Here is a 23620-nt window from a genome sequence, read left to right on the forward strand (position 1 = left end):
CGCTCCAGCCTTCCAGCCTGGGCAGCAAGAACGAAACTCTGTCTCAAAAAAAAAAGAAAAAGAACAGAGGGCTCTTGCCCGGGCTTGCTCAGAAAATCCCCACTTCAGAGGAGGGTGCAGCTGTCGCTCCAGCTTCCTGGTTATGCATCCCTTGTCAAATTAGCAGGAAGTTTAATTCTATTAAATATTAACCCTTGTCCTGAAGGCCTCAGTTGCTTTAGTAGAGAGAATTGAGGGTAGAAGGTGAAAGAAAAGAGAAAGGGAAAGAGCATGTAGAAGGCAAACAGAGGGAGAGACATGAAGTCAGGGAGGATCAGAAGATAGAGGGAAGAGAATATGAGGAAGAGGATTGCAATTCAGCAGGTTAGTGGGGGAGTTTCTGATCTCACCACCTGTTCTTTGCCCATCAGCATTCTTGCCACTGTTCCTGGCTCTGTCAGAGCTTTCACTCTCATTATCTCGGAAAAAATACATAATTACACAGTGAAAAAACTCAGGTTAAAAATAGCATGTACAGTATGATTCCCTTTTATATTTCTTTATTGAGACAGAGTTTCACTCTTGTCTCCCAGGCTGGAGTGCAATGGCACAATCTCAGCTCATGGTAACCTCTTCCTCCTGGGTTCAAGCAATTCTCCTTACTCAGCCACCAGAGTAGCTGGGATTATCGGCGCCTGCCACCATGCCCTGCTAATTTTTGTATTTTTAATAGAGACGGGGTTTCACCATGCCGGCCAGGCTGGTCTCAAATTCCTGATCTCAGGTGATCTACCCACCTCAGCTTCCCAAAGTGCTGGTATTACACGCGTGAGCCACCGCTCCCCACCGATTCCCTTTTAAATGCATGTTTGCGGCCGGGCGCGGTGGCTCAAGCCTGTAATCCCAGCACTTTGGGAGGCCGAGGCGGGCGGATCACGAGGTCAGGAGATCGAGACCATCCTGGCTAACACGATGAAGCCCCGTCTCTACTGAAAATACAAAAAATTAGCCGGGCGTGGTGGCAGGCGCCTGTAGTCCCAGCTACTCAGAGGCTGAGGCGGGAGAATGGCATGAACCCGAGAGGCGGAGCTTGCAGTGAGCCGAGATCGCGCCACTGCACTCCAGCCTGTGCGACAGAGCGAGACTCCGTCTCAAAAAAAAAAAAAAAAATGTTTGCATAAATATCTCAAAGGCTATGAATACACATTTTCATTATTTTGGAATGGTAGATGTGTGAATTCATTTTTATTTTCTTCTTTTTTGCTTATCTATATTTTCTATAATGAATATCTATGCATGTAATAGTAAAGTTCAAGCTATATTAAAATCGAGGGGAGGCCAGGCACGCTGGCTTATACTTGTGATCCCAGCACCTTGGGAGGCCGAGCCAGGAGGATCATTTGAGAGCAGACTGGGCAACTTAGAGAGATCCCCATCTCAAAAAAATAATAATAATAAATTAATAAAATATAAAGGAAAGGACAGAGACAGAGGAAGAAAAATATGGAGTTGGGAGGAGGACAGTGTTTTTTGAGGCACATGATGATCCAGATAGTCTATTGAACTATACATTTCCCAGTGTTAATTGCCTGATCTTTGCATTCAGTAGCCATTTGACTACTATGTTCAGTGTTTTAGGGATTCTAATTTTTTTTTTTTGAGATGGAGTCTGGCTTTGTCGCTCAGGCTGGAGTGCAATGGCATGATCTTGGTTCACTGTAACCTCTGCCTCCTGGATTCAAGCAATTCCCCTGCCTCAGCCTCCCGAGTAGCTGGGATTACAGGTGTGCACCACCATATCTGTCTAATTTTTGTATTTTAATAAAGACAGAGTTTCACCATGTTGGTCAGAATGGTCTCGAACTCCTGACCTCATGATCCGCCCACCTCGGCTTCCCAAAGTGCTGGGATTACAGGTTGTCAGGCCTCTGAGCCCAAGCTGAGCCATCATATCCCCAGTGACCTGCATGTTTACATCCAGATGGCCTGAAGCAACTGAAGATCCACAAAAGAAGTGAAAATAGCCTGAACTGATGACTTTCCACCATTGTGATTTGTTTCTGCCCCACCCTAACTGATCAATGTACTTTGTAATCTCCCCACCCTTAAGAAGGTTCTTTGTAATTCTCCCCACCCTTGAGAATGTGCTTTGTGAGATCCACCCCCTGCCCACAAAACATTGCTCCTAACTCCACCACCTATCCCAAAACCTGTGAGAACTAATGATAATCCACCACCCTTTGCTGCCTCTCTTTTGGACTCAGCCCCCCTGCACCCAGGTGAAATAAACAGCCTTGTTGCTCACACAAAGCCTGTTTAGGGGTCTCTTCACATGGACATGTGGGACATTTGGTGCCGAAAACCCTGGTCAGTGGGACTCCTTCGGGAGACCCTGTCCTCACTCTCACTCGGTGAAGAGATCCACCTACGACCTCGGGTCCTCAGACCAACCAGCCCAAGGAACATCTCACCGATTTTAAATCGGGTAAGCAGTCTCTTTTTACTCTTTTCTCCAGCCTCTCTCACTATCCCCCAACCTCTTTCTCCTTTCAGTCTTGGCGCCACCCTTCAATCTCTCCCTTCTCTTAATTTCAATTCCTTTCATTTTCTGGTAGAGACAAAGGAGACACATTTTATCTGGGGACCCAAAACTCCGGCGCCGGTCACGGACTCGGGAAGGCNACCTGTGAGAACTAATGATAATCCACCACCCTTTGCTGCCTCTCTTTTTGGACTCAGCCCCCCTGCACCCAGGTGAAATAAACAGCCTTGTTGCTCACACAAAGCCTGTTTAGGGGTCTCTTCACATGGACATGTGGGACATTTGGTGCCGAAAACCCTGGTCAGTGGGACTCCTTCGGGAGACCCTGTCCTCACTCTCACTCGGTGAAGAGATCCACCTACGACCTCGGGTCCTCAGACCAACCAGCCCAAGGAACATCTCACCGATTTTAAATCGGGTAAGCAGTCTCTTTTACTCTTTTCTCCAGCCTCTCTCACTATCCCCAACCTCTTTCTCCTTTCAGTCTTGGCGCCACCCTTCAATCTCTCCCTTCTCTTAATTTCAATTCCTTTCATTTTCTGGTAGAGACAAAGGAGACACATTTTATCTGGGGACCCAAAACTCCGGCGCCGGTCACGGACTCGGGAAGGCAGCCTTCCCTTGGTGTTTAATCATTGCGGGGACGCCTCTCTGACTATTCACCCGCGTTCCATTGGTGTCTCATCTCCGCGGGGACGCCTGCCTTGATCATTCATCCAGGTTCCCTTGGTGGCAAGTCAATTGCGGGGACGCCTGCTTTGGCTGCTCACCCACGTTGCGGCCCAGGACTGCTCCCCAACCCCCTTCTCCGTGTCACTACCCTTCTCTTTAAACTTGCCTCCTTCACTATGGGCAACCTTCCACCCTCTATTCCTCCTTCTTCTCCCTTAGCCTGTGTTCTCAAGATCTTAAAACCTCTTCAACTCTCGCCTGACCTCAAATCTAAGCATCTTATTTTCTTCTGCGGTACCGCTTGGCCCCAGTACAAACTCGACAGTAGTTCCAGGTGGCCAGAGAATGGCACTTGCGATTTGTCTCTCCCACAAGATCTAGATAATTTTTGTCGAAAAATGGGCAAATGGTCTGAAGTGCCTGACGTCCGGGCATTCTTTTACACCTTGGTCCCTCCCTAGTCTCTGCTCCCAATGAGACTCTTCCCAAATCTTTCTTCTTTCTCTCCTGTCTGTTCCTTGAGTCTCCACCTCAAGCTCTGAGTCCTCTGAATTTTTCTTTTCTACAGACTCATCTGACCGCTCCCCTTCTTCCCAGGCTGCTCCTACCAGGTCAAGCCAGGTCCCAATTTTTCCTCAGCCTCTGCTCCCCCACCCTATAATCCTTCTATCACCTCCCCTCCTCACACCCAGTCCAGCTTACAGTTTCGTTCTGCAACTAGCCCTCCCCCACCTGCCCAGCAATTTCCTCCTAAAAAGGTGGCTGGAGCTAAAGGCATAGTCAAGGTTAATGCTCCTTTTCTTTATCCAACTTCTCCCAAATCAGTTAGCATTTAGGCTCTTTCTCATCAAATATGAAAAACCCAGCCCAGTTCATGGCTCATTTGGCAGCAACCCTGAGACGCTTTACCACCCTAGACCCTAAAACGTCAAAAGGCCATCTTATTCTCAATATGCATTTTATTATCCAACCCACTCCCGACATTAGAAAAAGCTCCAAAAATTAGAATCCGGCCCTCAAATCCACAACATGACTTAATTAAACTCGCCTTCAAGGTGTACAGTAATAAAGTAGAGGCAGCCAAGTAGCAATGTATTTCTGAGTTGCAATTCCTTGCCTCCACTGTGACACAAACCCCAGCCACATCTCCAGCACACAACTCCAAATGCCTGAACTGCAGCTGCCAGGAGTTCCTCCGGAACCTCCTCCCGCAGGAGCTTGCTACAAGTGCCAGAAATCTGGCCACTGGGCCAAGGAATGCCTGCAGCCCAGGATTCCTCCTAAACCATGTCCCGTCTGTGCGGGACCCCACTGGAAATTGGACTGTCCAACTCACCTGGCAGCCACGCCCAGAGCTCCTGGAACTCTGGCCCAAGGCTCTCTGACTGACTCCTTCCCAGATCTTCTCAGCTTAGCGGCTGAAGACTGACACTGCCCGATCGCCTCAGAAGCCTACAGGACCATCAGAGACATTTTGGGTGACTCTTACAGTGGAGGGTAAGTCTGTCCCCTTCTTAATCAATACAGAGGCTACCCACTCCACATTACCTTCTTTTCAAGGGCCTGTTTCCCTTGCCCCAATAACGGTTGTGGTTACTGACAACCAAGCTTCAAAACCCCTTAAAACTCCCCAACTCTGGTGCCAACTTGGACAACATTCTTTAATGCACTCCTTTTTAGTTATCCCCACCTGCCCAGCTCCCTTATTAGGTCAAGACATTTTAACTAAATTATCTGCTTTCCTTACTATTCCTGGGCTACATCTACACCTCAGTGCCGCCTTTTCCCCAGTTCAAAGCCTCCTTCACATCCTCTCCTTGTATCTCCCCACCTTAAACCACAAGTATGGGATACCTCTACTCCATCCTTAGCGACCGATCATGCACCCCTCACCATCCCATTAAAACCTAATGAGTCTTACCCTGCTCAATGCCAATATCCCATCACACAGCACGCTTTAAAAGGATTAAAGCCTGTTATCACTTGCCTGTTACAGCATGGCCTTTTACAGCCTATAAACGCTCCTTACAATTCCCCCATTTTACCTGTCCAAAAACCGGACAAGCCTTACAGGTTAGTTCAGGATCTGCGCTTTATCAACCAAATTGTCTTGCCTATCCACCCTGTAGTGCCAAACCCATATACTCTCCTATCCTCAATACCTCCCTCCACAACCCCTCCATAACCCATTATTCTGTTCTGGATCTCAAACACGCTTTCTTTACTATTCCTTGCACCCTTCATCCCAGCCTCTCTTTGCTTTCACTTGGACTGACCCTGACACCCAACAGGCTCAGCAAATTACCTGGGTTATACGGCTGCAAGGCTTCACGGACATTCCCCATTACTTCAGTCAAGCCCAAATTTCTTCCTCATCCATTACCTATCTCGATATAATTCTTCATAAAAACACACATGCTGTCCCTGCTGATTATGTCTGGCTAATCTCCCAAACCCGAACCCCTTCTACAAAACAACAATTCCTTTCCTTCCTAGGCATGGTTAGGTACTTCCACCTTTGGATACCCATTTTTACCATCCTGACTAAACTATTATGTAAACTCACAAAAGCAAACCTAGCTGACCCCATAGATCCTAAATCCTTTCACCACTCCTTGTTCTGTTCCTTAAAAACAGCCCTAGAAGCTGCCCCTCGCTAGCTCTCCGTAACTCATCCCAACCCTTTTCATTACACACAGCCAAAGTGCAGGGCTGTGCAGTCAAATATCTTACACAAGAGCCAGGACCACGCCCTGTAGCCTTTCTGTCCAAACAACTTGACCTTACTGTTTTAGGCTGGCCCCCACTCCCATGACTGTATCTCTCTGATCCACCTGGCATTCACTCCATTTTCCCATATTTCCTTCTTTCATGTTCCTCACCCTAATCACACTTGGTTTATCAATGGCGTTCCACCAGGCCTAATCACCACACACCAGCAAAGGCAGGTTATGCTATAGTATCTTCCACATCTATCATTAAGCCTGCCCCCCTCCACTACCTCTCAGCAAGCCGAACTCATTGCCTTAACTTGGGCCCTCACTCTTGCAAAGGGACTATGTGTCAATATTTATACTGACCCCATATCCTTCACCACCATGCTGTTTTATGGGCTGAAAGGTTTCCTCACTACACGAGGGTCCTCCATCATTAATACCTCTTTAATAAAAACTCTTCTCAAGGCTGCTTTACTTCCAAAGGAGGCTGAAGTCATACTCTGCAAGGGCCATCAAAAGGCATCATATCCCATTGCTCAGGACAACGCTTATGCTGATAAGGTAGCTAAAAAAGCAGCTAACGTTCCAACTTCTATCCCTCACAGTGGTTTTTCTCCTTCTCATCTGGTCACTCCCACCTACTCCCCCACTGAAACTTCCACCTGCCAATCTCTTCCCACACAAGGCAAATGGTTCTTGGACCAAGGAAAATATCTCCTTCCAGCCTCAGAGGCCCCTTCTATTCTGTCGTCATTTCATAACCTCTTCCATGTAGGTTACAAGCTGCTAGCCCACTTCTTAGAACTTCTCATTTCCTTTCCATCATGGAAAGCTATCCTTAAGGAAATCACTTCTCAGTGTTCCATCTGCTATTCTACTACCCCTCAGGGATTGTTCAGGTCCCCTCCCTTCCCTAAACATCAAGCTCCAGGATTTGCCCCCGCCCAGGACTGGCAAATTGACTTAACTCACGTGCCCCGAGTCAGGAAACTAAAATACCTCTTGGTCTGGGTAGACACTTTCACTGGATGGGTAGAGGCCTTTTCCACAGGGTCTGAGAAGGCCACCGCAGTCATTTCTTCCCTTTTTGTCAGACATAATTCCTCAGTTTAGCCTTCCCACCTCTATATAGTGCAATAACGGACCAGCCTTTATTAGTCAAATCACCCAAGCAGTTTCTCAGGCTCTTGGTATTTAGTGGCTTCTGTTTTTACCTCAAATCACCACCCTTAAGTCCCTCTTAAAGTGGAGAGAAGATCTTCAGTGGCAAGGTACCCTCCAATACTTTCACGCTGATGAAGTCCTATTCTTTACTTTTATACTTATTCTTATTCTCATTCCCGTTCTTATGCCACCCTCTATCTCTCCCAAGCCATCTCCATCACACTATCAGTCTCAGTCGCTCTCTCCTAGCCTTTTCTAATCCTTCTTTAACAAACAATTGCTGGCTTTGCATTTCTCTTTCCTCCAAAATCATCGAGGCCTCAACTTATTCACTGATAAAAAAAGAGGACTGTGTATTTTTAAATGAAGAGTGCTGTTTTTACCTAAATCAATCTGGCATGGTATATGACAACATAAAAAAACTCAAGGATAGAGCCTAAACTTGTGCCAACCAAGCAAGTAATTATGCTGAACCCCCTTGGGCACTCTCTAATTGGACGTCCTTGGTCCTCCCAATTCTTAGTCCTTTAATACCTGTTTTTCTCCTTGTCTTATTCCATTCTTTTCTCAATTCATACAAAACCGCATCCAGGCCATCACCAATAATTCTATACGACAAATGCTCCTTCTAACAACCCCATAATATCACCCCTTACCACAAAATCTTCCTTTACCTTAATCTCTCCCACTCTAGGTTCCCACACTGCCCCTAATCCTGCTCAAAGCAGCCCTGAGAAACATTGCCCATTATCTCTCCATACCACCCCAAAAATTTTTCCCTGCCCCAACACTTCAACACTATTTTATGTTATTTTTCTTATTAATATAAGAAGACAGGAACGTGAGGCCTCTGAGCCCAAGCTAAGCCATCATATCCCCAGTGACCTGCATGTTTACATCCAGATAGCCTGAAGCAACTGAAGATCCACAAAAGAAGTGAAAATAGCCTGAACTGATGACATTCCACCATTGTGATTTGTTTCTGCCCCACCCCAACTGATCAATGTACTTTGTAATCTCCCCCACCCTTAAGAAGGTTCTTTGTAATTCTCCCCACCCTTGAGAATGTACTTTGTGAGATCCACCCCCTGCCCACAAAACATGACTCCTAACTCCACCACCTATCCCAAAACCTGTGAGAACTAATGATAATCCACCAGCCTTTGCTGACTCTCTTTTCGGACTCAGCCCCCCTGCACCCAGGTGAAATAAACAGCCTTGTTGCTCACACAAAGCCTGTTTGGGGGTCTCTTCACACAGACACATGAGACACAGGCATGAGCCACCTCACCTGGCCTTTAGGGGTTCTAATTCTTTTTTTTTTTNCCCGGCCTAGGGGTTCTAATTCTTATATCTTTAGAATTGTATTTTTAAACCAAAGGTGCACGTGGGAATCAGGGGGGAAGCTTTTTCAAAATGTCTTTGCTAGTGTTTCAGAATTTTGCTCCTGGTTCAGCTAAAACCAGGTTCTTGTCTCATGACCAAGAAAATTAGGCACGTGGACACATTGAAGGGTGAATAGAGCAGGATTTTACTGGGTGAAAAGGGAAAAATGAAAAAAAACCTCAGCAAAGCGAAAACAGGCTCCCCACTTTACAGACTTAATCCCACAGCTCCTCTCCGAGTCTGTGGCTCCACCCTGCTCCCCCAGTGCTCATGCGGGCGTGCTCAGACAAGGCCCTGGGCAGGTTCCTTCATCCGCACAAAAACATCTGATGTAAACACTTGTGGGGAGGGTCAGAGATTCTCCGGGGACCCCTTTTTACCTGCCTAGACGTGTGGCTGTCTCACTAGGACCTTACCCTCAGAAGTTCTGATTCAGAATGCCTAGGTAGGGTCTGAGTAGGAATCTTTCGAAAACCTTTTCTAAGTGTTTGGGTATTCATCATGGTGGAAAATTCCATGGTATGTAAGATGATCCACTGAGGTACTGAGGGAAAATATTAGAACTTCTAATTTTATTTTCTATCTCATCCTTTAAAAGATCTCTACTTAATTGTATGTTAGCATTGTACTGATATTGATATGACATGTATAACCTGCAAATAAATACATTTACATATTTGAGGGTATGCTGAAATGTACAATCAAAAAATTAGGAAACAACTAATGGCTTCAGAAGATTCATTATGAGTGGGATAACTCGTGTCCAGTTGAATTGAAAACTCTTCTCTGGGCTGAGGTAACAATAACCTAAGAAATTTCCCACAACAGATGATGACTCATTGTGACCTACTTCATTTCCTGCTTATAGGTGTGTTATTTTTTATTGGTCTTGTGTCATCATTTGTGGGTACTTTACCTTCTCCATGTTGGTCACAGCTGTCTCTTTTGTAAATATACATGCAGATATGACAGAGCTCAGCACTTGGGAACCACTCAAAGCCTTAAAGGCTGATCATTATTTTGCAGTTCTTACATGCTATACTCTCATAGCTGCTTTGAAAAAAATGAACAAGATTATCTTAAAAAGCAAAACAATTCCTGCCGGGTGCCATGGCTCACTCCTGTAATCCCAGCACTTTGGGAGGCTGAGGTGGGCAGATCACAAGGTCAGGAGTTCGAGACCAGCCTGACCAACATAATGAAACCCCATCTCTACTAAAAATACAAATATTAGCTGGGCGTGGTGGCACATACCTGTAATCCCAGCTACTCAGGAGGCTGAAGCAGGAGAATCGCTTGAACCCGGCAGGTGGAGGTTGCAGTGAGCTGAGATTGTGCCATTGCACTCCAGCCTGGGTAACAAACAGAGAGACTCCATCTCAAAAAAAAAAAAAGTAAAACGTTTTGTGATAATTAATAGTTTGTAACCAAAACATTGATTAAACAATAAAACAACAGAAAAAAATTAAAGAGTGATAAGTAAATCTCCCAACTTCCAGGTGCAGATGGAGAACAGAACACACACACACACAATCTCCTTTTCTTCCTTCTGATAAAAGGGAAGAAATGATAGCAACAACATTTTTTTTCAACTCCCCATAGCAACAATATTTTGAAAGCTAGAAAGTAAGAAGTGTGGCCAACAATACAATAGACCTAGGAAAACTGAATCCTAAGTCAGTAGTGAGGAAATTTGAGAAATCAACCAGAATCCCACAAAGGCTCGGGAATTGGCAGCGCCGGGTTCCTGGAAGTGATGTGGGGCATCCTAAAACCAGGAGTGGTTTAAAGTCTGTTTAGGAAGCAGTTTGACTCTCAGGTCCCTCCCCTCTCTGCACAACCAGGTCAGTAGCCTGTCCCCACCACAGTCTATGACAGAAGGTCCTCACATGGGAGGACACTGGGCAGAGTTGAGGGCTGGGTGTTATGCTGGAAATTGAGAAATTAAGTGGACAGACACTGAGATCCCATGATACTGGTGGCCAGAATTATATCCTTCGAGCATGAACCCGGAAGAGTCTTCTAAGGGGAATTTGACGTCCCCAAGAGTGAAAATTTAAAGGCATTACTGTGTGGGTCCTGCAGCCAAATAACCCAGCCAGAACATGTTGTGAAGCCTCCGGCCAACAAGGTCCTATTGGTTCAAAATCTCTACTCAGCTTTTTAGCTCCATTCTTAAATATTAAGATTTAACAGACACTGAGGAAAACCTCTCACATGAAAAACAGAGACCAAGATGAATAGGAAAAAGCAGCTTCAAAGAAAGAGAGACTGTACAGATTGAAGAAAATGTCAAATATCCTCTAATTAATATCCTCAGAGGTAAGATATATAACCACCAAAAAGGAATATAACGTTAGTAAAAGGAGCATTCAGGGAACACATAAGACCTCTTGGAAATTAGAAATATGATAACAAAATTAAAAATTCAGTAAGAGTTAGGAAATAAAGAAAAGAAAATCTCTCTGAAATTAGCCCAAAAGAGAAAAAAATGGACAAATGAAATAGAAGAAAATCAGGACAATATAGCTGGGCTTGGTGGCGGGCACCTGTAATTCTAGCTTCTTGGGAGGCTGAGGCACGAGAGTTGCTTGAACCTGGGAGGCAGATGTTGCAGTGAGTTGAGATCGCACCACTGCACTCCAGCCTGGGCAACAGAGCGAGACTGTCTCAAAAAAAAAAAAGAAAGAAGAAAGAAAAAAAGAAAGAAAAATCAGAACAGAAGGTTTAATATTGCAAATAGGATTTCCAAGAAGAGTAACCAGAAAAACCAGAGGAGTAAAAGTCATTAAAGAAATAATTTCCCACAACTAACAAGCACGCATTTTTGGAATGAAAGGGCCACCAAATGCCAGCACAAAGAGAACAGACCTACACTAAGGCACACCAGTGTGATATCTCAAAACAGTGAGGACAAAGAACAGATGCTACAGGCTTCCAAAGAGGAGGAACAAACAAGTCCTATCTAAAGGATGACAAATCAGAATGGCATCAGACTTCTCAATGGCAACCCTGAAGGCCAGATGGGAATGGCTTTCAAAATTCTCAAGAAAAATGGTTTCCACTCTAGAATTCTATACTTGGCCCAAATAATCCATCAAGTGTGAGAGTAGAGTAAAAATAAACATTTTCTGACATCCACGTTCTTGAGAATTTATATTCCATGCCCCTGCCTTAGGATGTCCCCAAACATAGGTCAAAATAATAAACTAGAAAGAGGACTCCAAAGTTCAAACAGGAATGAGACAAGAGAATCTCTGGGATGCTGGTGAAGGGAGATTCCAAGATGAGAGCTATGTCTCACATGCAGGTTACAGCATATACTACAAGGCTATGGGAGAGATTTTTTTTTAGGAGACTGGTGAAAGTATTAGAATATCTGAAAATTCTGAATGCCTTGACAGCAGACATAGACCAATAGCAAATATAAGTACTGTACATAGAAAATGAAGCAAACAAAAACCAAAACAGTTATTAGCTCCAGGAGCAACAAAAAAATGTGTGCAGGAGTCTGGGCACAGTAGTTCATGCCTATAATCCCAGCATTTTGGGAAGCAGAGGTGGGTGGATCACTTGAGACCTGGAGTGCAAGAACAGCCTGGGCAACAAGGTGAAACCCCGTCTCCAAAAAAAAAATACAAAAAATTATCTGGGCTGGGTGACAGAGCAAGACCCTGTCTCAAAAAAAAAAAAAAAAAAAGTGTTCAGAAAAGAGAAAGTGGTCATAGTTTGCTGTATGGCTTAGCTGTGACTATTGCTCTGATATACACATTGAACATTCACATTACCAGCATTACAACATGACTCTGTTGGAAGGTGGGAGATGGGGAAGGATGAGTGTATCCCACTAGGACAGCAGGAAGAAAGACACCAAATCCTAATCTTCTACCCGGAGGAAAAATCAGATAATGGCTATAGTTGAAAAATCAAGGAACAGCATTTCAAGCATGTTAATGTAGAGACCTGGAAGTAAACACTGAAAGAATTATCTAAAAGGTTAAAGTGTAGAAAATGGGGAGGAGAGACTAAGGGACTGCTGTTTTCTTTTTTTATAACGACTTGTTTAACATTTCAGATGAAGTGCAGGTATAACTCTGGGAGAAAAAGAGGAAGACAAAAAGATCTATTAAAATTGTAGTTAGGAAAAAAAAAAAAAAGCAAATCTCTTTTCTTGTCTGGTTTCCAACTCTCCTAGCCCAGATCACTACAGACCCTCATTATTCTTGGTGTGTCCTTCCAAAATATCCTATGGGGTCCACTTAGGATTGCTTCACAAACTGCAGGGCTGAATGGATCTTGTGGGCCACCATGGACTTTTGAAGTTGAGACAGCTAGGCCACTAGCCTCATGTTTTCAGGCTCCCCGTACATTAACAAAGGAAACGTTGCGAAAATGAAATTATTAAACTGGCATGCTTTGCACGTTTTTACATTAACAAACACCTTATCAGATATTGAGAGATGTCAGGAGTCTAAATTTTAGGACATATGTGAATGAGAGGCCCAGGCCAAGTGGCCCTCCTGCATCCCCTCACACCCCCTAACACCCGCTCTACTCTGCCACTGACCTTGTCTCCAGACACTTTGCTAATTTTGCAAGGTCTTCCCCAGCCCTGCCGGTTATTGTGCTGTGTCCTTCCCTGTTACAGATGGTATATTATTCTGCATTTGCCTTCTCTGAACTGCACTCAACTCCCAGCAACTCCTCTGGCACCTCCGCAGCCTGCTGTCACCTGCCCTCAGAATCAATAAACCCTCCATCCTAACAACCCTCATTAATAAATTAAAATGCCCTCCTCCGCCTGTTTTCCATTTGGTGCCACATTTGCATTGAATTCACATGCTGGCTATTCCATTCTGCAGGTCACGGAATGAGAATCTTCATCACCTGTGTTCTTTCCTCCCAGATTAATGATAACCCACCGGTACTCCTTCTCTAGGAATGCAACCACCTCGTAATTATGTTGGTTAGAATTTAAATTGTAGCCCAGTGGTTTGCAAACCTGGCTGCATATTAGAGATGCCTAGGGAGACTTTTAAAATATGGATCCTGGATCTTACCACAATCCTATCATACTGTGCTAAAAACTTGGTCTGATAAATAAGCCTGGTCACCTTAAATATATAATTTTCTTTGTCTATTGAAGAGAAGAAAAGTAAAATATTGGGGTGACTTGCAGGGCCTTGCAACAAAACGGAGAATCTGTCAGACTTTTAAGTTCTACTTTCCTTTTCTTGCATTCTAATGAAAAACAAAATTTGAGAACTTGGTCATGAGTTTTAGTTTCCTGTTTCTGCTGTAAAAAAAAAATTACTTGAAATTTAATGGTTTAAACCAATGCAAATTTATTATCTTGCAGTTCTGGAGGTCAGAAGTCTCACTAGGCTAAAATCAAGGTGTCAGCAGCAATGTATGCCTCTTTGGTAGCTTTAGAGTAGAGTAATCTCTCTCCTGCCTTTTCAACATTTTTTTTTTTTTTGAGACAAGAGTCTCGCTCTGTCACCCAGGCTGGAGTACAGTGGCACGATCTCGGCTCACTGCAACCTCTGCCTCCCAGGTTCAAGCAATTCTCCCTGACTCAGCTTCCTGGGTAACTGGGATTACAGGTGCCCACCACCATGCCTGGCTAATTTTTAATATTTTTTTAGTAGAGACAGGGTTTCGCCATGTTGACCAGGGTGGTCTTGAACTCCTGACCTCAGGTGATCCACCTGCCTCGGCCTCCCAAAGTGCTGGGATTACAGACATGAGCCACTGGGCCAGGCCACCTTTTCCAACTTCTTTTTTTTATTTTATTTTTTATTTTTGAGATGGAGTATTGCTCTGTTGCCCCGGCTGGAGTGCAGTGGCATGGTCTCTGCTCACTGCAATCTCCGCCTCCCAGGTTCAAGAGATTCTCCTGCCTCAGCCTCCCTAGTAGCTGGGATTACAGGTGCCTGCCACCACACCCAGATAATTTTTTGTATTTTTAATAGAAACGGGGTTACAACATAACTCTGTTGGAAGACTGGTCTCGACCTGACCTTGTGATCCACCCTCCTCGGCCTCCCAAAGCGCTGGGATTACAGGCATGAGCCACCACACCCAGCCAACCTTTTCCAACTTCTAAAGGCTGTCCACATCCCTTGGCTTGTGGCCCCATTTCCTGGCAATGTGGAGCTGAGTCCTTCTCATGCTGTTATCTCTCTTGATCTCTCTGTTGCCTCCCTATTCAGCTTTTAAGGATCCTTGTGATTACTTCGATCCCCCTCAGAAAAACCAGGATAATCTTCCCATTTGTCAGTCAGTTAAATCAGTAGATTAGCAACTATCTGTTTTTACTGTGTGACCTAACATATTCACAGTGTCAAGGAGTAGGACGTGAATGTCACTGGTCGGGGGAGGGGATGGGTATTATTCTGTTTATCACAAGACCGTATTCAGTTTTCTTCTAATAATTTTTAGGTATGATACAAGTGGATATAAAATCATGTTGCTAGAATTCTCCATGAAGGTCACAGGCACCTGGGGAGAGTGACACACCCTGCCTTGTACCTGAAGGCCTGGTTCTGAAGCCAAGGGAGCTGCCGTAACCAGGATCTGGTCTCACATCAATCTGGAGAGTGGTTGCCACTTCTTGGCTTTAGAGAACCCCCAACTTATGTGGCCAGCGGCCCCCCATCATCATGGGATCATTGTGCTCAGTGTAAGCTGGAACTCTTTTTCCATGGGTACTGGGGAAGGGAGGACCTGGGATGGTGGCAGTGAGATCATCTCTGGGTTAACCTCATTTTGCTGTCAATGTCTACGAATGCACAAAGGCTTCTAAGTCATAGGCTCCTGTTGGGGAGCCCTTGGTACCTTCCTATGTTTCCCAGTAAATCAGAAGCTGAGGTGGTGGGGCCCAGGAATCAGTATTTTTAAAAACTTCCAGTTTAATTCTGTGTACAGTCAGATGTAAGAACCACTGGTTTAGACCACATTTTTTATTTTACTTTATTTATTTGTTTATTTTTATTTGAGACAGAGTCTTGCTCTGTCAACCAGGCTGGAGTGCAGTGGCACAATCTCGGCTTACTGCAACCTCTGCCTCCCGGGTTCAAGCGATTCTCTTGCCTCAGCCTCTCAAGTAGCTGGGATTATAGGCACACACCACCATGCCCGGCTAATTTTTTGTATTTTTATTAGAGATGGGGTTTCACCATGCTGGCCAGGCTGGTCTTGAACTCCTGACCTCATGATCTACCCACCTCAGCCTCCCAAAGTACTGGGATTACAGGTGTGAGCCACCACGCCTGGCCTAGACCACATTTTTTGATTTAATGAATATATTGTAAGGAATACAATTTAAACCTTGCTAAAATCAAGATGTACTAGTAGCATCTATTACTTTTAATTATTTTTTTTCAGAGACAGGATCTTGCTCTGACACCCAGACTGGAGTACAGTGCTGTGATCATAGCTCATTGCAGCCTCAAACTCCTGTGCTCAAGCAGTCTTCCCACCTCAGCTCCTGAGTGGCTAGGACTACAGGCATGTACCACCATGCCCAGCTGTATTCCTTTTTTTTTTTTTTTTTGACATATCAGAGATATATGTCTCAGTCTCTGATAGAAGAAAATCAGATTAAAAGAATGCTCCATTTAAGAAAATCCAATTGAGTTGAAAACAGATTTACAAAAATAATAATTTCCTTTACGCAGCAAATTCCCCTGGGTCACTCAAAGTATCAATTTACAAAAATTCGAGTTATATATTGCTTTTCAGGAACATTTCTATTGCATTAAATACAGTGCACCTGAATCTTAAACGGGTTTGGAATTTCGGTTTACAGAATTTATCTGGTCCGCAGAGTCTGTTGACCAAGTCTTCTTCCCCTTAGAGTCCCAGCTGCCAGCCTGGCACAGGTGTGCTCTTCATTTACTACAGCCTTGTTTCTATCACTAGGCCCACCAGGCCCCGCCTTTAAGCTAAGCCCCAAGCTCACCTCTGGGATGGGTCTTTTTTTTTTTTTGAGACGGAGTCTCGCTCTGTCGCCCGGGCTGGAGTGCAGTGGCCGGATCTCAGCTCACTGCAAGCTCCGCCTTTCGGGTTCAGGCCATTCTCCGGCCTCAGCCTCCCGAGTAGCTGGGACCACAGGCGCCCGCCACCTCGCCCGGCTAGTTTTTTGTATTTTTTAGTAGAGACGGGGTTTCACCCTGTTAGCCAGGATGGTCTCGATCTCCTGACCTCGTGATCCGCCCGTCTCGGCCTCCCAAAGTGCTGGGATTACAGGCTTGAGCCACCGCGCCCGGCCTGGGATGGGTCTTAAAGTCAGGGGAGTTTCAGCATTTCCTAGCTCAGCACAGAGAACAGGCATCAAATAGTGCTGAGTTTGGTGCTCACTTCTGATAATTCGGTTCTTCGCTTTTTTCCCCCCAAGTCCTGACTTATGGCTTGAGCCTCTGTTTGTGGTCTCTGCTTTCCTTGAAGCTTTTTTACTGTTCCCTTCCATGGTAGGCTCTGAGGATGTTTAACAGGAAACCTTAACCATGTGCAGACCTTCAGCTTGTCCCTGACAAGGCAGACTCAGACCCACCAATCAGCAGTGCAGGAGTGGACCTTGCTCTCGGTAGCTGGGGATCCTGTGGTAGGCCCAGCCTTTCTCACCCCCTTAGGGGTAGGGTCTCTCAACATCCCACCACGTTGCTAGTGTGGCAGTGTGACTGAGCTTGCTTCATTTTTGCTCCATTTCCCTAGCTCTGTCATAGCCTTGTGCTGGGCTTCAGCCTGCTTGTTTAAAGCATTAATACCCTGCTTAATTTTTGCTATTTCTTGTCCCTCAAAGATTAGACTCCATTCCCTATATCCCTACTGTTTGTTGAGATTTGTTTGAAACCAAAGAGACCTTCCAGATCCATCTTAATGGGAGCAGTTCTTCCACCCGCAAGCAGAGCCCCTGAGATCTCAGCCCTGGCACAGAACGAGCCACACTCCAGCACCCTGTGCATGCAGTGGACTGTGCTTTTCTCCATTCCCTGTGGAACCTGCCTTGAGACAGGGTAGCCTTGTATCTGGCCCGGTGGTGTTCGTTACGGAGTTGAGTCCCAGTTCTGCCACATCATAGATATGAGACCATGGATAGTTTCACTTGTTTGATACTTAACAGCTTTGATGAGTTTCTTCCTATCTAAATGATATGATTTACTTCTTATTTTTTTTGAGATAGAATCTCGCTCTGTCACCCAGGCTGGAGTGCAGTGGCATGATCTCAGCTCACTGCAATCTCCGCCTCCTGGGTTCTAGCGATTCTCCTGCCTCAGCCTCCTTAGTAGCTGGGACTACAGGTGCACACCACCATACCTGGCTAAGTTTTGTATTTTTAGTACAGACGGGGTTTCACCATATTGGCCAAGCTGGTCTCTAACTCCTGACCTCGTGATCCTCCCACCTTGGCCTCCCAAAGTGCTGGAATTACAGGCATGAGCCACTGTGCCCGGCAAGAATTACTTCTTAAGGTAGGTATGGAACAATGTTTGTAAAATGCTTTGTGCTTGGCATATAGTAGGGTGATACGACTATTTCTCTCTTCTTCCTTGCTCAAGGACTAGTGGTCTGAGTGGCTAGGAGCTGCTACGTTTCACTGCCAAACAAGTCCAGAAATTCTTATTTGCATCACCTATCTCATCTCTACTTTCTCAGAGGTCAAGGGAAGGCTGAGCCACTTGCAATGTTTTAGGCTTTTAGTATATTAAATAAATGTTAAGTAAATGAAAAGACAAGATATAGACCAAGAGAAAATATCTGCAAAATACATATCTGATAAAGGACTTGTGTCCAAAACATACAAACAATTTTTAAAACTCAACAATAGGAAAACAGGCCGGGTGCAGTGACTCATGCCTGTAATCCCAGCACTTTGGGAGGCCGAGGCAGGTGGATCACAAGGTCGGGAGTTTGAGACCAGCCTGGCCAACATGGTGAAACCCTGTCTCTACTAAAAATACAAAAATTAGCCAGGCATCGTAGCAGTCACCTGTAATCCCCAGCTACTCAGGAAGCTGAGACAGGAGAATCTCTTGAACACAGGAGGCGGAGGTTGCAGTAAGCCAAGATTACACCTTGGTTGCAGCAAGTCAAGATCGCGCCATTGCACTCCAGCCTGGGGGACAAGAGCGAGAATTCTTCTCAAAAAACAAAAAATTTTAAAAAATCCCGTTAAAAGTGGAAAAAAATCTGAACAGACATCTCCTGAAAGAAGATATACAGATGACAAATATTCATATAAAAACATGCTCCACATTATATAGCATTAGAAAATTGCAAATTAAAACAATGGGTTACCATTACATACCTATTAGAATGGCCAAAATCCAGAACACTAACAACATCAAGTGCTGACAAGGATGTGGATCTCTCATTCACTGCTGGTGGGAGTGCAAAATGGCACAGCCACTTTGGAAGACAGTTTGACGGTTTCTTACAAAGATAAACATAGTCTTACCATGTGATCTACCAGTCATGCTCCTTGGTATGTACCTAATTGAACTGAAAATTTGTGGCCACACAAAAACCTGTGCAAAAATTAGAAGCAACCAGATGTCTTTCAATGGATGAGTGGATACACAAACTGTGGTATATCCAGACAATGTTATAGTAATCAGTGATAAAAAGAAAAGAACTAGCCACAAAAAGAACCTTAAATGAGTATTTCTAAATGAAAGAAGCCAATCTGAGAAGACCGTATACTGCATGATTCCAACTATATGATGTACTGGAAAAGACAAAACCATAGAGACAGTAAAAAGATCAATTGTTGCCAAGGGGAGTGAAGAGGGGGAAGAGTGAACAGGTGACCCACAGGGGATTTTTAGAGCAGCAAAACTACTCTGTATGACACCCTGATGGTGAATACACGACCTTATACTTCTGCCAAAACCTAGAGAATTGTACAATGCCAAGAGTGAACCCGAATGTAAACTATGGACTTCAGTTGGTAAAGTCCAATAACTGGTACCAATCATGTACCAACATTGGTTTTCATCAATTGTAACAATAAATCACACTAACACAAAATATGAATAATAGGGGAAACTGTGCTGGGAGCAGGTTGGAGGTGGGGGGAGAACATCGGAACTCTGTACTATCTGCTCAATCTTTCTTTCTTTCTTTCTTTCTCTCTCTCTCTCTCTCTTCTTCTCTCTCTCTGTCTCTCTCTCTTTCTTTTTCTTTCTTTTTTTTCTTTCTTTCAAAGAAGTCTCCCACTGTCACCCAGGCTAGAGTGCAGTGGTGCAATCTCGGCTCACTGAAACCATGGTGCAATCTCGGCTCACTGCCACCTCTGCCTCCTGGGTTCAAGCTATTCTCCTGCCTTAGCCTCTCTAGTAACTGGGATTACAGGCACACACCACCACACCCAGCTAATTTTATGTATTTTTAGTAGAGACAGGGTTTCACCATGTTAGTCAGGCTGGTCTCAAACTCCTGACCTCAGGTGATCTGTCCTCCTTGGCCTCCCAAAGTGCCGGGATTACAGGCATTAGCCACCTCGCCCAGCTTCAATTTTTCTGTAAATATAAAACTATTCTAAAAAAATTAAGTCTATTAACTGCAAAAAATAAAGAAATACTATTACAGGGCTAGTTTTAATTGTGGTACATTTTAAATGTCTCTATTTAAAACCTTGGGGCTTTTAAATCAAAGAAAAATATGCAATGTAATTGTGCTGCTCATAAAATAATTGTGGGTTATAAATACCTTAATTTATAATGCATGACAGATGAATGGTCTGGTAATGGGAAGCATGTTCAAAGCTGTATGGTGAGAGTCACCTTTTCAGTCCTTTTAGTGCATCACTGTAAATATGTGAGGCCTCACCTGGAAATAACCAGCTCGGAGGTCCCTTAGGAATGTGAGGCCTCTGTTAAATGGAGCACTACGGTGGGCCTGCTGGGGCTTAATTTTGTTGTTTGTTTTTGTGTGTGTTTTGTTGTTGTTGTTTGTTGTTTGTTTGTTATTTTTTGGGTTTTTTTTTTGAGACCCAGTTTCACTCTTGTTGCCCAGGCTAGAGTGCAATGGTATGATCTCAGCTCACTGCAACCTCTGCCTCCCGGGTTCACGCAGTTTTCCAGCCTCAGCCTCCCAAGTAGCTGGGATTACAGGCACCCACCACCACACCCGGCTAATTTTTGTATTTTTAGTAGAGACGGGGTTTCGCCATGTTGTCCAGGCAGGTTTCGAACTCCTGACCTCAGGTGATCCACCTGCCTCAGCCTCCCAAAGTGCTGGGATTACAGGCATAATAAGCCACTGCACCCGGCCATGGGGCTTAGTTTTGTTCTTACAAGGCCACCCTCGACCCCACCAGTCTCAGTCTTGGACTCCAGTAGCATGGCTGCCTGCATGTAGACATTTCTGTAGTGTGAAGTGTCCATCTGCCTAGACTTGCAAGCCTCGCCTGAGGCAACCACAATACTGAACAACTGCAATGACTGCAGCCACCCTTTTTAGCTATTGTGTTTTGCCTGTTAGACTGGACTTCCTCCTGTATCTGGAGTACATTGAATTAGTAGTACCCAGCAGATATGGGACCGGAGATTTGAAAAGGAGAAGCAGTTTCATCATGAACAACACGGCCTTCCTGCCAAGGTCACTTCTGTGTCTAGATACTCTTGTACTTCCTGTATTCTCAGGGGTGGGCCTACTTCCAAGACAGATGCAATTCAGTACACTTACTGACTCCACTTTTCTTAAACATTTTGCCTTTTTTTTCTAATTATGATAGTGGTGAGAATTCCTTCCGGGAAATTTGAAAGTCACAGAAATGTATAAAGAAGCACAGAAAAAAAAAAAAAAATCCCAAATCCTGTATTACCCAGAGAGAACCACTAATGTCATTTTAGTTGAGTTATTTTTAGTTCCATATTTCATTCCTTAAACTTACCCAGTTTGGATTTGGCCTCCTCTGTTTTCCTAAAACTGCCCTCCCATAGGTTAAAAAATCAGTTGGAGAAAACTTCTCTGGAGTTCTCTGGATTCTATTTTGTCTTCCTTCTCAAGGACTTTATGCCTGCAATTATTTTTTACTGCACTATTAGTCTCTCTCTCTTTATGGAATCATTTCCCACAGTTTACAAACATGCCTTAATATTGTTCATCCCTTTTGAAACTTCCTTAACCCTGTATCTCCTCTCTGCTTTTCTTCATAGTAAAACATCTCAAAAGAGACATCTGTATTTGTTCTCTCTACTTTCTCACCTCCAGTTCCCTTCAATGTACTCCAGTTGGGCTTGTCTTCATCACTCTAATAAATGGCTCTTATCAAAGTATCCTCCATTTTGCCAAATCTAATGGTCATTTCTCAGTCCTCATCTTATTTCACTGTGAGTAGCATTTGACGTAGTTCACTCCACTCCCCTTCCAGAAATAATCTTGGACTCTGTTGACACCATGTTCTCCTGGTTTCTCCTGGTTTTCCACCTATTTCACTCTTTCTTTGTGGTCTTCTTTGCTGGTCCTACTTTCTATGTCTGACTTTTTTTTTTTTTTTTTTTTTTTGAAACGGTCTCGTTTTGTTGCCCAGGCTGGAGTGCAGTGGCGCAATCTCAGCTCACTACAACCTCTGCCTCCCGGGTTCAAGTGATTCTCCTGCCCCAGCCTCCTGAGTAGCTAGGATTATAGGCGCACACCACCGTGCCTGGCTAATTTTTGTATGTTTAGTAGAGACGGGGTTTCACCATGTTGGCCAGGCTGGTCTTGAACTCCTGACTTCAGGTGATCTGCCCACCTCAGCCTCCCAAAGTGCTGGGATTACAGGTGAGAGCCACCACACCCAGCCTCTATGTCTGACTTTTAAATGTTAGTTGATTCCAGGTCTTCTCCTTTCTACAGTCTTTACTTGGTAATCTCATCAACCCATTATTTAAACATCATCTACATGATTTTTTTTTTTTTTTAAGACAAAATCTTGCTCTGTTGCTCAGGCTGGAGTGCAGTGGTACAATCACGGCTCACTGAAGGCTTGAATTTCTGGGCTCAAGCAATCCTCCCACTTCAGCCTCCCAAGTAGCTAGGACTACAGGTGTGCACCACCACAGCCACTAACTTTTTAACCTCTACCTCCAGGGTTCACGCGATTCTCCTGCCTCAGCCTCCTAGTAGCTGGGATTATAGGCACCCACGACCACGCCTGACTAATTTTTTTGTGTTTTTAGTAGAGACAGTTTCATCATGTTGACCAGGCTGGTCTCAAACTCCTGACCTCAGGTCATCCACCCACCTTGGCCTCCCAAAGTGCTGGGATTATAGGTGTGAGCCACTGTGCCCAGCCTAAAAAATGTTAAAGGGTTCTGATCAAATGTTCTCTCTCATAGGTGATCACTTTGAGGAATATGGACAGAGATTAAGATTGAGATTGACGGAGAAAGAGAAATATCCTATCAAGAGCAATAGAAGCAGAGACAGAGTGGCTCTGTGACTAGAAGGACTCCTGTGATGGGCACGTGAACACGTAGGCTGGTCCCAGTAACTGCACCTCAGTGACCTTTCAGGCTCCATGAGTCCTGATTGCTATGTGACAATGTATTCTAGCTTCCTGTGCAGCTTTACAATAACCTCAGTATCTGAGGTCACTTATCTCTGTTCCTCTTCTGGCAAAATAACCTAATAAAATACATTCCTGAACAGTTTAACAAGGTTGATTCAACAACTGTTTATTAGTATGTCCTACTGGTCATTTACTCATTCACTTTCCTAATTTGAGCACTCTGTTGTTAATTCACCAACCGCATCTCTATCCCAACCAGCTTCCAGGTACCAGTTCCAACTTCTGGGCCCCACTGGCCCTCCAAAAAGAACCCGAAAAAAACAAAAACAACTTTCCAAACAAATTTATGATTTATTCCTTTCTTTTCTTCCCATGCCCTCCCAGACACAAATCTGACCTTTCTCTTTGTGTGCTGTCTCAGCAAATGACATAACCATCTCCTAGTGACCTGGGGTAGGGGCCTTGGACTGATCTTTGCCACCTGCATCTTTATCAGTCAGCATCTGTGGATGCATTGGTCTCCTTCTTTCTCCTTACAGTGGCCTTCAAGGCTATATGTGACCTGACCCTCCTCCACTCGTTCTCTTCCCACCACTCGCCGCCCCCGCCTTGCTTACTCTGCTCCCAGTCACACTGACCTTGCATTCCTTGAACAGG

General features: G+C 44.6%; 1 protein-coding gene across 3 annotated transcripts; it reads left to right on the forward strand.

The window, feature by feature from the left end:
• LOC108530746 (embryonic stem cell-related gene protein-like) lies at nucleotides 1–23067 on the forward strand. Of its 3 annotated transcripts, XM_017873794.1 has the most exons (3): nucleotides 1–363; nucleotides 2300–2464; nucleotides 22791–23067. In XM_017873794.1, the coding sequence occupies exons 1-3, from the start codon at nucleotides 337–339 to the stop codon at nucleotides 22821–22823; spliced, it is 225 nt and encodes a 74-aa protein (XP_017729283.1). In that variant the 5' UTR covers nucleotides 1–336; the 3' UTR covers nucleotides 22824–23067. The 3 variants fall into 3 exon arrangements, 1 of the variants encoding a protein (XP_017729283.1); XR_001885939.1 differs by lacking the exons at nucleotides 2300–2464; nucleotides 22791–23067 and adding an exon at nucleotides 1807–1848; XR_001885940.1 differs by lacking the exons at nucleotides 1–363; nucleotides 2300–2464 and adding an exon at nucleotides 17879–17936.
• The last annotated feature ends 553 nt before the right edge of the window (nucleotides 23068–23620 follow it).

The sequence above is a fragment of the Rhinopithecus bieti genome, unplaced genomic scaffold, assembly GCF_001698545.2.
Source record: "Rhinopithecus bieti isolate Rb0 unplaced genomic scaffold, ASM169854v2 scaffold_7398, whole genome shotgun sequence".
Taxonomy (NCBI): Eukaryota; Metazoa; Chordata; class Mammalia; order Primates; family Cercopithecidae; genus Rhinopithecus; species Rhinopithecus bieti.

Coding starts and splice junctions, on each gene's coding strand:
- LOC108530746 (XM_017873794.1), top strand. CDS start 337: ATGAGGAAGAGGATTGCAATTCAGCAG. Junction 364..2,299: donor AGAGGATTGCAATTCAGCAG/GTTAGTGGGGGA, acceptor AAGCCTGTTTAG/GGGTCTCTTCACATGGACAT. Junction 2,465..22,790: donor TCTCACCGATTTTAAATCGG/GTAAGCAGTCTC, acceptor TCTCTCTCATAG/GTGATCACTTTGAGGAATAT.